Source organism: Haemorhous mexicanus, chromosome 30, assembly GCF_027477595.1.
Source record: "Haemorhous mexicanus isolate bHaeMex1 chromosome 30, bHaeMex1.pri, whole genome shotgun sequence".
NCBI lineage: Eukaryota > Metazoa > Chordata > Aves > Passeriformes > Fringillidae > Haemorhous > Haemorhous mexicanus.
In genome coordinates this window covers 4728203-4740609 of record NC_082370.1, presented here as the reverse complement: position 1 = coordinate 4740609, position 12407 = coordinate 4728203, and the positions used below count along the sequence as shown (strand labels likewise).

The following is a 12407-nucleotide window of genomic DNA, read 5'->3' as shown; positions in this document are numbered from 1 at the left end:
ACACGGGCAGCAACACCCTGGAGCTGAGCAAGAAGTCCTGTTGCACCCCCGGTGTGGTTTGTGGGGATTTCTGATCGGTATCGTGCCTCCTGTGCTCCCACAGCACCTCTCTGGCTCTTCAGCATCCTCACCCCTTATCTAAGAACTCTGCATTGCAAACAGCCATGATTTCAGTTAGGATGGTTCTTTGCATAACAATTATTCATTTTGCCCCAATAAATGGCAGTGCCCTCCAGCCAAAACCCCTCAGGCAAAGGGACTTCAGTTTTACCTCGATGTGACCCTGCTGGGGTCAGCCATGGACATGATCACAGGGCTGACAGAGGGAAATCAGCCTTGCAAAAGAGATTTCTTGTCTTCAAGTGTTTATCCTCAGCACCTTTGGTCTCCTCTGATGCCAAACATGCTGTTATCATCACGGGTAAACCAAGCCTCTCCATTTTTTCCAGCTCATAGGACAGCTCTGTCTCATCCCTGTGCCTCTTTGCCCATGCTGCTTTGCTGGAAGGAACCTAAATTTAGCAGCCTGGATGTGGGCAGGCTGTGCCTCAGTGAGCATGTCTGTGTGGGTTATTTATTACAGCTCCTGCTGCAGCTCAGCTCCCAAAACAGCTCCACAGAGCCCAGCACCTACTGGTGCAAGGGGATGGACCAGGGGAACAGAAAAAACAGGGTCAAGCCTCAAGCCCTCTCCTTTTGCACTGCAGAGCCTCTTTCCTTGCAAAATCTGGCACTTGACCCTGACCAGGATTCAGTGTGGACCAGCACATATAAACTGTTGCTAAGGAGAAACTTTTCTCTTTCCTACATCTGTGAAAGTTTCCATTCTCAGCCCTTCTTTTCACGTCAGCAGTCCCTGCTCTGGGCCCATTTTAATCCCCAGCAGAACTGCTGTGTTTCTCCATCTTACATTGCCAGGGATTTTTTTAGCCTGTGTATTTTCATCCTCCTGTTTGCTTCCCAGTCTCTTCAGCCCCCAGGACTGGAAGGCTCTGTCACTGCAGTCACTGGTATATGCAATAGTAATTATTCAATGCCATGAGTTATTACTTTTCTTTACAAATTAGTTAAATATTGCACCAATCCTCCCATTCATTATTTTCACAATTTAACCTTTTCTTTCCCCCTGGCGGAGGCACCAAGTAGGAGGAATAGTTGAAGATAAAAAGTGTTTGTGTGGACGTTTTTGGCCACCTGGAATTAGTCATGTAAGTGTATTCCATTCAGCAGCCAGATCCTGACACATCATACAGCCAAGCTCCCTGTAGTCATGGCTGGTTATGGGTGCTGGCTCCAAAGCCATCTGATTCAGTCATGATTATTTGGACCAGAAAGGAAAACAAAAAGGCACAAAAGCTTCTGAGCATGCTGAGAGTTGTCTGAGTTTCTCTGGAAGGTGGAGAATGACAGGGGGTTTAAGGAGCCCTGTTATACCTTGCTGCAGGAGCTGCTCCTTTCAGGAAGACGAAGAGTTGTTGCTGTATTTTCCTAGACAAGGCTCAGGTGACAAAGCTTTGTCTCTCCAGGGGTCCTTTGTGTAGGGTCTGCTCAACTTTCAGCTTTGTCTTCATCTCTGAAAGGATGGAAAGGCTATGGTTATTCTCCAGTACCTCCAGCTGAAGGATATCACTGGCTGGCATAGCTTTGCTGTCCTTGCATCAAAAGAGGGGCAGCAGGGGACAAGCCCACAGTCCCTCTCAGTGCAGTGACAGAGCACGTTGCTCTTCTGTTCACAGATGCTTCATTTCTCCTGTCAATTATTTGAACCACCCTTGGTTTAAAGCTCTCGACCCCCCAGACTTTACTCAGTTACAGACATGCTTTCTATTCCCATTCCATCCTGCTGTTCTCCCATTTACAAAAGACCTAATGAAAACCAAAGGTCACAGAAAAACAGGGAGGGCAGTGTGCATTAAGTAAATAACTTGGGCTCAAGCAGCAGCCCTTTAGGTAGGGGTATTTCTTCAGTCCCACAATGAGAACAGAGCTGAACCTCTAGAAAATGGCAGCATTTGTTTTTGCCTGAAGGACCTGACCTTTTAAATTTGCATCTCAGAGAGCAAAGGAGCCTTGTGCTAGGAGGAGAGATTTTCAGTGTGCCCTTCCATCAGCAGGTACCTGCCTTTAGCTCTAGAGGAACAGCCTCACCTCACTCACTGAGCTCCAAATTCTGACAATAATGAAGTCATTCACCAAGGGAGGGTCAGAATCTGGCCCTTTGGGGATTAAGCTGGTGTTTTTAGGAGGTTCACAAAGGAAGTGCTCCTTTTCATACCTGAGCACTGGCAGTTTGCAAGCAGCCCCTGAAAATGGGGTTATTTAAGGGTTGCACAAGTGCTGTGGGAGTGTGTTGGATGCTGCAGCTCAGTCAGTGTTGTCTCCATAGCAGCAGTACCCGAAGGTAGGGTGGAGGCTGAAAACCAGCCCTTGCTTTTCCAAAGCACTGAGTTCTGTATGCTTTTAAAAGGGTAAATTCTCATTCTGTGTATTAATATCACAATAGTCCCAATGCACTGCAGTTGTTAGGGCTCACTGCAGACATCCAGGAGCACTTCTGGCCCTTGGAGCAAGGGTGTGTCCTTACCTGTTCAGCACTGTGGAAGGTGAAACAGCCACAAGTCTGATGTGATTTGGGAAGAGGTGTTTTGGGGAAGGCCTTAGGAAGAGGCAGCCTGGAGCTGTTGATCCATGTTTGGAGTAGAGCCCTTTTAACACAAAGAGAGGAAGGAAGATGAAATACTCCCAGACCTAGGTAAGCAGTGCTTATTTGAGTGGGAAAACTGAACTATTCCTACTCACATAAGAAATTGGAGTGTTCTTAACTCCTCATAACCACTAGAAACACTGCTTGTGCACTCAGCATTATCAGGGGAATGCGCAGCACTCTCCCTTTTAGCAATCCAGGCAGGATTTAGAACCCTGAGCACAGCATACCAGCACTGCTATGCAAGTCAAAGGCTCTCTGGGTAGGTTACATAAACCTAAGTGTCACACAAGGCCAAGAAGGAACTGGGGAGCAGAACTGATTTGAGAAAACTGCTGTAACCCAAGATGCCTTTAAAACAAGAGACCACTTGGACACGGGGGAGCCCACATGCCTGAGACAATGAGCTGTAAGGGGAGACGGCGAAGAGCACTGCAAGGATGAGACAGCCAGGAGTCGAATTCCCTTTCAAGTGTGCGTCAATCACCAGGTTCTCAAGGTGGGGATGCTCGTGTTCTGCGGGCGGGCACTCGGGAGGGGATCCCAGCTGCTCTCACAGCTCCTCCCGCCGACAGCTCCGGCAGCATCTCGGCGGCGGGGGGCTCTCCACGCTGCTGTCCCCCAGCATATGCTGTGCTGACACTGCCTCAGAGATGCCCACCCACTCTGCCTTTCTCCCACAGAGAAACTGAAGGCTGCACTTGGCCACGGGCCCAGTCTGCTGTTTTCTTTACCCACTAAAGCTGTAAACAGCAGGGAATGCAAGCAGTCCGGGGCCATCGGTGCTCTGATGGCCTCGCTGGCTGCCTGTGGCCCAAAGGGGAGCAGGAGTCAGCAAAAACCTCCAGAGAGGGAGGGGGCTTAACGAATGTTTACTTTAATTAGCATACATATCGTTCTGAAGGGGAAATGAGTAGCTTTCACTTTTTCTTCTTAATTAAAATCTGCCTCCATGTAGTTTAATCTTACTTAGCTGCTCTGTAATTTGGCCATGACCCAGCTCTAGGGGATGGAAACAGCTCTATGACTGCCCAGCTCAGGATGACTTTTCCTGACCCTGCATTTAAACAGAAGTGAGCAAGGGGTGTGGGCAGACCCGGGTGAGGTAGCTCGGGGCAGGAGGAGCCCCAGCAGGATCCTGGCACTGGAAACACAGTGGATAAATCCCTTCTCAGGGAGAACCCAACCAAACTTCCCTGAGTGTAGCAGCAGCTGCTCTAAGGGACAGAGTGAGCTGTGGTGCAGTCATGCTCCTTGAGAACAGGGCTCTGTCCCAGCCAGTGCTCCATCCCCTGGCTGTACACAGGGTCAGTCCAGGCCGCTGCATCCCACGTGTGTGAGCCTGCAGAGCTCAATCAGCTCCAGTATTTGTGGGAGTGCCACTGCTGTGGATGGAAGATTGCTTCCAGCCACAGGAAGCAGAGCCATTGCTGGAGCCAGTGAGGATGTCCTGCAAGGGCAAACAGGAGCACCAACGAGGTGGAAGCTTCCAGCTCCTAAACACGAAATACAGATCTGAGTTCTGGAGTGTTTTTGTTCCTCTGCTCAGCTCTGATCCCAGTAGAGCCCAGCTCCGTGACAGTGTTCTTGAGAACTGACCTTTTCTTGGGGGTGATGGAGATCAGTGATGGTTTTTCTGGCAATACTAATAGTGTTTGGGGGCCACTACTGTGCACTTGGAAAGAAATCCGCAAAGTCCAGAGAATCACAGGCAGAGAGAAGGATAGAACAGCAGCTCTATTCCTTGCTGGCGAGAAGCTTAACAGAGTTTTTTGCAGTAAATGTATATTTAAAGAGACACAGAATTGTGGAATGCACTGGGTTGGGAAGGACCTTAAAGCTCATCTTGTTCCAAGCTCCATGGGCAGGGACACGTTCCACTATCCCAGGGCACTCCAAGCCCTGTCCAGCCTGGCCTTGGACACTTCCAGGGGTCCAGGTGCAGCCACAGCTGCTCTGGGCACCCTGTGCCAGGGCCTCATCCCCCTCACAGGAAACAATTCCTTTCTTATATTAAATCTGATTATCCCCTTACTTTGAAACAGTTACCCCATCACTGTGTAAAAAGGGCTCTCCCAACATCCTTGCCAAGATAAACATTCCCGTGTGGTTAAGACCTCTTTATTATGCGGTGAATTCAGGAAAAGGTGACCATGGCTGTGTTTCCCCTGGCCGGTGAGGTGACAGCGAGCACAGGAAGCTGTGCCAGCTCCGCTCTCCGTCGCTGCCGCTCCCCGAGCTCTCCAGAAGGGGCCAGTGTGCCCTCGCCTTTCGGGGGCCGCAGGAAACCTGCCCAGGCCTGTGTTTTTATTTAGAAAATGCTGAGCTGTCTGGAAAGTTTGATGAAGAGGGATGCAGCTGCATTAATGTGCTTCTTCCTGGGGATTTGAATGCAGTTTCTGAGCAGTGCAGGAGGAGCAGGGATCAGGGAGACAATGTGCAGGGAAGCAGCTCTGCTGACCACGCTCGGATATTTTAAACCTCGCGTCATGGGATTTCAGCAGCTTAAAATTCAGTGTTTAGGATTGAGTGCATTAGTCAGAGGCTCCTCTCTGCAGCACTACGAGCCTGGGAGCGCTCTGGAGTCGCTCTGACACGGGAGAAGCACCAGGCCCTGTGTGTGCTGTGGCCAGGGATCAGCTTTTTCACTCGGAGCTTTCAGGCTCAGCTCCCTCTGATCCCTGTGAAGGTCACTGGGATTGCAGCAGCACAAACGAGCCTTGTGCCTTCTGGAATAAAGAATATCCTCAGCGTCTGCAGCCGGGGATGGCTCCTGCTGTGCTTCTGCCCCCCAAGATGGTCATGGGTGGGGTTTGTGAGCCGTGGGCTGATCACCAGAGCTCCCAGCCCTGCGTGGGTCTGACACTCCCTGCATTGCACTGCAGGTATGGTTAAAAAAAGCCCTCTCGGAGCCAGGGAGGAGGCTCAGCAGTGCATCTGCAGCTCTCTGCATGCAGTGGCTTTTATCTTCTTTACTTGGAAATGAGTCATTTCCCTGTACTGTACAGAGATGCCCAATTTCCTTGGAAATGGTTCAGTTCTGCAGAGTCCCCAGAAATCCCCAGTGATGGGACCCAATTTTTGCACTGGGTGTTTAACCTGTCTTGAGAGATGCCCGGGGATTTTCACAGGTTAGAGAAATTTAAAAAAGAATTTAAAATAATGGATAGAAGCAACAGAGACTTTACTCAGTTCATATTTATTCCGAAGGGCACGTGAACCTTCTGTACTGAGCACTGGCAGTTAATTCATCACAGAGCCCCAAAGCACAGCCAAGCATGTTTCATGCAGATTTAAGCCTGCAAATGAAAAGGGACTGTTTGCACACGTGTGCTGGCTGCCTGGCTGCAGTGACTGCAGCTCCAGCTGTGTGGACTTGGGGTGTACTTGGAAATGAGGGGTGGTCAGGAGCCACCCTACAAATTAGGGGTGACTGGAGGTGGTCAAAGGAGGACTTTGGGGTCTGCAGGGTGGGCTTGTGAGCCCATAGCTTTAAGACCTGCTGAGGACAAGGATGGTGGAAGAAGCATTATCCACAGCGAAGAGGCACAGTGGCTCAGCAGAAAAACAACTGTAGTGACGTGCTGTCAGATCTGTGCATCTGTGTGTTGCTAAATGTTACCACCAGCAATTTTACCTGCCTATTCTTAGAGCCATATGCATCTTAAAAGCCTTCAAACACTGAGAGGAAAAACCCAATTAGACCCATTTACAACAGGCTGATCCAATCTCACTGGCATTGCTGGAAGCTCTGACCAAAGTGAGGCCAAGGGCTGTGGGAAGGATAAACATTTTTGTCACCCCAAAGCAACCAGGCCTGGCCTAGCCTGGGGACAGGGGCTGGCAGCAGGATGGCTGTAGTTATTACCATAACACAGGAAATAACAGCCATTGGGGTAATGGGACCAGCTTTGGTTTCCTCTTCCATCCCAGTCAGAGGGGAGGAAGGAGAGTGGTGCTGTCATGGAGGTATTCATTTGGCAGCCACGTGCTGCTTGGGTTTTGTATTCTGGTGCTTCATTCTGGAAGAAACAATTTTTGCCATTTTAACATTTCCTTGTGCTGTATGAAATCCCAGCCTTCAGTAGTGCATGAGGAGTTGGCTGCTCTGGATGCCAAAGGCTGGGAAAATCTCCTGATTTCTGAGGAAAAATGCTGAGAAGAACCCAAAGTGCATTTAAAGTAAGTTTCCCAAGACCTGAGCTAAACTAAACCTTTCCAAAGCCTGACCCAATGGCTTTGGGCTCTGGAGGAGCAGCAGTGCCTCTGAGGAGCACCTTGCCACTATTCAGGCAGGAAGGAGGAAGAAGCTGTAATTCAACAGCAAATCCAAGGCACAGGTTTTACAAAAACAGCTAGCAGGTGTAAAACACTAAAGACATTTTGAAGGCTTGGGATATCTCTGCTTTTAGGATTTTTTCTTAGGCTCCCAAAGCAGGTGCTAGCAGGGCCTGTGTGAAGATAAGCCTCGTGCTTCAGGTTAATCCCAAGATGTCACAGCAGTGGCCTTTTATTATTATATCACAAAAACATCGACTTTAGCGCATTAATTCAAAGATAAACATAAATACCCATCACCATGCAAAGGCCGAATGTGGGCCGTGGTTCCTCAGGGACAGGATTTCTGCGCTCATCTCTCGCGGCGAGGAGGACGCAGAGCCCCCGGGCCCCCTCCGCTGTCCCTGGGGCAGCCTCCGGTCCCGGCCGGTCCGAGAGGAGACCCCGGCCCGGGCGCTCCGCCACAGCCCCCTCAGGGCCCGCGGCACAGCGCCCCCTGCCCGCCGGAGCCGCGCGGCACGCCGGGACTTGTAGTCCCCACCGGCCCAGCCCCCCCACCTCGGGGAGCACGGGGAACTACCGCCCCCAGCGTGCCGCGCGCGGCGCCGCCATCCCTCCGAGCCCCCTCTCTCCCTCCCGCCGCGCCGTGGGGCGGGGGGCGCTCCGGGGGCTGCGGGACGGGACATCCCGGGACGCGACATCCCGGGACGGAGCGGAACGGGACAGCCCGGGGCGGCGTGGCCGGGCCCTGCAGCTGGCGGAGGCGCGGGGGCGGTGCTCCCGACGGCAGCCGGGACTTCCTGTGACGGCCCATTTCCTGGTCGGATGGGGCCGGCGGGGGGCGGCGGCGGCGGGGTCGGTCCCTGTCCCTGTCCCTGACGGGCTCGGTGGTCGCCGGTGACGCCGCCAGGCAGCGATGCGGGCCCCGGGCCCTGCCGGCAGCCGGCCCCCGCCGTGACCCGGTGGGGCTGCGCACGCCGGCCCCGCGGGGCGCATGGAGGCACCCGCCGCCCTCTGCGAGGTACCGGGCAGGGTCCCTGCGGGCCGGGGCTCGCGGCGGGGCCCGCGGGGGTAACGCCGCAGGCCCGTTATCCCCGCTGCTTTTGCAGGTGTGACTCCCCGGGGGACAGCGCGCCTCGGCCCCGCCAGGCGAGCGGCGCCGGGCCCCCCTCAGCGGCCGCGGCAGGAGCCGGGAGGGCTCGGGACCGACACCGGCATCGCCCCCGTGGCCGGCACTGCCGCCTCCTGAGACATGAAGAAGTTCTTCGACTCTCGCCGGGAGCAGGGCGGCTCCGGGCCCGGGTCGGGCACCAGCGGCGGCGGCGGCGGCAGCAGCGGCCCGGGCAGCGGCTACATCGGCCGGGTCTTCAGCATCGGCCGGCACCAGGTCACCGTGGACGAGGTGCTGGCGGAAGGTAAGGTCCCGGTGCCTTTCCGAGCGCTCGATGGATGCTGCTGTCCCTCCCCTAGCTGGAAGGGAGGCCTTGGGCAGTCCCGGTCACCCAGCCTCCTTCTTGACCCCCAGATTGCTGAATATTTCATTGTCCTTGGCAGAATTGCAGTCCAGTGGTGTCTGTAAGCCGATGTGTGTGGTATTCCCATCTGTAAATCCAGCGTGGGTTTGGTAGAGTTAGCTTTTTTTTTCATGCTTTAGAAATTGGGGGATATTTAGAAGTTAATTGTTTCCCACTTCTTCTAAAGTGGGAGTTAAAAAAACCAAAAGAAACACCCAAACCAGAAGTGTCAAATATTTTGGTGCAGAGCAAAGTGCTGTAAATAAAGAAAGCAGTGTCTTTCACTCTTAAACTTTCTTCAGCTGTTACCTCCTTTCCCACCTCAAGCAGAGAGGATTAAAACACTGGAGTAAATTCCTTGTTGCTACGTTGTGCACATAGGTAGGCTGAGCAGGACTGGCTGTGACCTGGGATGAGGGATTTCTCTGTGTGTGGGATGTCTGCAAGGCAAAGTGGTGATCTCAATTGCCTTTTTTCTTTTTTTTTTTCCCCCCCAAATAAAACAGTTAGAGACCTAAAAATGAATCCTAGGGGTTACAGAACTGATGACGTGTGCAGGCCTTGCAGTGCAGCAAGCTGCTGGTGGCATTTGTTTAATTGTAACCAGCTCTGCTGCTCCAACTATCATTTTACATTTCATTTGTTGGGGCTGTAAGGAACCTCCTGAATGGCTCTGCCTGGTAACCTTAGCCTCGACCTTCAGAGAGATGTTGGCCTCTTTAGACCTGGTCCCTCCTGCGCAGCATCCTGGGCAGATTTAGTCCAAACTGTTTTGTTTTGATGGTGAAGGAGAGGAGAGCTGCTGGGAGAGAGCTGAGTGGGAGGACCTGTGTTGGCTTTTACAGAAAGAGCCCTAAAATGGAAAAGGGACTCTGTGTACGCTGCCTGTGTTCAGATTTGTAAGAATTCACCACGGTGTACAAGAAAATAGGTCTGTGGCAGTTTTTCAGACTTGGTTTCTGATGTGTTCTGCTGAGAGGAGCACCAAAACCAGGCTTTTACCTAGCAACTACAGTGACATTTTTCCCCCTTGAAATGTGCAATATAGGTTTGCCTGGACTGGTATTTGCAAGGCCCTTTTGGCCCTGGAAGCTGAGGCCCTACATGAGCTAAACTTGAGAAGCTGTCAGTCTCTCTTTAATGCAGGATGGCCTCATCCTGGTAACATGGGAAGGCAGAGGCTTTTTTTGCTGATGAGTAATGTGCTGGCAGGTTCTGCCCCGGGAAGCGAAGCCGTGTGTCACCGGGCTCTCCTGCTGCAGCAGAGGTGGAGGTGGGAGCACAGATTGCCTGGGAGGGAAGAGCCTCCCTTCCCTGCCTCTCTGTCCTGGGCTAGCTGCTGCTTGTGGGGGCTTCTCCCTGCATCTCCTGGTTCCTGTCTGTGGCATGGAGCATGGCCTGCAGCTCTGGGTTCCTTACATGCAGGCTGAGCACACCTGTGAAACAGTTCCTGTGAGCAGAGGGAGTTCTTCTGGTGAAAGGTGCTGCCCAGGTGCCTCCCTGCCAGTGAGACTCTGCTGTGGGCAGTGTGAAATCCTTCTGTGTGCAGAGTGGAGCCTCCAAGGGGCACGAGCAAGGCGGTGTGCTGGTTTGCAGGCTGGCACCTTCTGTTGGGAGCAGTGGAAATGCCCTTTCCTCTGCAGGAAAGTTGGGCCAGCTGGGGAGCAGTGTGGCTCAGGAGTGCTGCAGCTCTGCATGCCCGTGGCTGGGTGTGCTGGTAAACAGCCTTTTCTCCCTGACTCAGCTGGAGACCTGGGGAGCTCGTGGGCAGCCCAGTCCCTGCACTCCTGACGTCTGAAACTCGGCTGGAAAACCTCTCTGTATCTGCAGTGGTGTTTCAGCAGTGCTGGAGGCAACTGCTGGCTATCTCTGCTAAAAGGAAAAGTCCCCTGGGAAGCACTTTGTAGGTGTAGGAGGAGTATCCTGTCTGGGAAGGGAGGACCTCTCATCCCCATTGCTTTAGGAGGGAGTGGGGAGGCCTGTGTTTAGGTGCAGCCTGTGAAACATGAAAAAAAAAAGAGATGTGAAAGTGACTTAAAAGAGAGAAGCAATGAAGTGATGAATGGTGTGGAGGAGCCTTGAGTTGAACCAGAAGTTTTGGAATTAAGTGTTGGGATTTTCCTCTGCCTGTCAGAGCTGTGCCTGGTCACCCTGAATTCTGCTGAGCAACCCTGCTGATGAGGAGTGTGCCCTGGCTGCAGCACTGCCTGTGCCAGGTGGCAAATGGTCCCTGTGCCTCTGGGCTCTGGTGTAGATCCCCCAAAATACCTGCTGTTAAACCTGCATGTTTAACTCCCCCACCTCTGAAACATAGCTCTGTCTGGATACTTGCCTGCCTGGGCAGGGAGGAACATCCCCTCCTTTTGGAAGGAAGTGGATGGGAATAATGCAGAAGGAATTTGAGGGGTTGGTTGTGGTGAATCAGGGGCTTTTTACAAACAGGGTGTTGCAATAGGTGATTCCTAGTTGGGTCTTTGTAGCTCTCCTGCTCTAATCCATAGAAGAGCACAAATAAGCTCTTGAACAATTCCCCTCAAAGTTTGCACAAGGATTATCTGTGGTGGGAGGGCAGTGCTGCTGGCCCTGGGGGTCTGCAGGGCCAGGTTACAGTCACACAGTGCCCCAGTATGGGCTGAGGGGTGTTGTGACTGGTTTTGGGGTGAGTGGTGTTTCACAGAGCTGAAGTCAATGCCCAGGAGCTCTTGCAGTGTGGGGCTGAGTCAGGCTGCTGTCTTGCTGTTTTCTTTCTGAAAATAAACTGAAACAGCGTTGGACCAAATCAGACACTGCTCTTTGTTTCTGCCTGTGTGTAGGGGAAAAGCCAAAACAACAAAACCCCACCCCACAGCCCCATGCTGGAGCTCTAGGGAGGTTGGTGTCCCTCTGATGGGGATCAAAGCAGCAGAAACATTGAGGAGGATGTTGCCATAAATGAGGAATTTGCTAAAGAGTTTGGGAGAGGTGTGTGGCAAAGTACCTCAAGGCAGGGGTGAGCTAAACCAGGCTGGGGATTGCCCCAGTGTCCCATTTTTGAGGGCCTCTGTGTTTGGTGTGACTCTACTCACAGTGCTGTGAGAGAGTGCTGAGCTGACCCGAGGTGTGTAAACATTGATGGGGCACGTGTTTGAGCAGGGCTTTGTTTGTCTTGCTCTGCTGCTAGCAAAAAGTGCAGACTGCCTTTCTGCAGGTCTGTGAAAAGTTACTTTTAAAATTACTTGTGCCTTTTTGAAGGTCTTTCATCTTCAAGTGTCTGAGTATGGGATTCAGGTTTAATAATTGTTGGATACCTCACTGGAGTTTTTCAGGTACGTGCCTGTGTGCTGTAGCTGGTGTTGATTTGAAAGCATTTCATGGCTGGTATTACAAACCAGTGCAAAGTCACAGAATCATCTTACGTTTGCCAGTATTTTTCCTCTGTTTTGAAAAGAAGGACGTTGTGGGATCCATCCTGACTTTCCTTAGCAGACCTGCAGGCCAGTGCATGTGGGAAGCAGCTGGGAGAGGCTGTGAATGCCCAGCCTGTGCCCTGAGCTGCCCAGGGGTGTGCTGGCCTGAGTGCAGAGGGTTTCTGCTGACCCCTGCCCTGCTTTCCCTTGGCACCTCCTTCCCCTGCAGCACCATCACCTGAAGGCCCTGAAAATACACAAGAGCTTCTTCTGAAGTAATTTCAGTTTAAAGCAAAGCCCATCTGAGGAAAATCTGAGGTTTTTCAGATTTATGTGATCCTCAACCCATTTCCAGCGTGGTTGGCTTCACGACATTGCTTTGAAGTGTATTTTGTGAGTTACTGCTTTCCAGCTTCAGCCAAGGGCCAGCTGCTAATCACCTGACCAGGGACATTTGGATTAGGAATTAAACTGTTTCTCCTCTTGCAATGGGACATGTGATTTTTATTTTTTAATTTTTTCCCT

At 52.2% G+C, this 12407-nt stretch overlaps 1 protein-coding gene across 13 annotated transcripts in view; it reads left to right on the top strand.

Moving 5' to 3' along the window:
- The first annotated feature begins 7805 nt into the window (after positions 1 to 7805).
- AAK1 (AP2 associated kinase 1) overlaps positions 7806 to 12407 on the top strand; it is a 58366-nt gene continuing 53764 nt past the window's right edge. For 4 of the 13 annotated variants that reach the window (XM_059870680.1, XM_059870681.1, XM_059870682.1 and 1 more), the window contains exons 1-2: positions 7806 to 8003; positions 8092 to 8397. In XM_059870680.1, coding sequence (XP_059726663.1) covers positions 8235 to 8397 — 163 coding nt within the window. In that variant the 5' untranslated portion in view covers positions 7806 to 8003; positions 8092 to 8234. The remainder of the gene's footprint in view (positions 8004 to 8091; positions 8398 to 12407) is intronic. The other 9 variants (XM_059870683.1, XM_059870684.1, XM_059870690.1 and 6 more) reach the window with 4 other exon arrangements.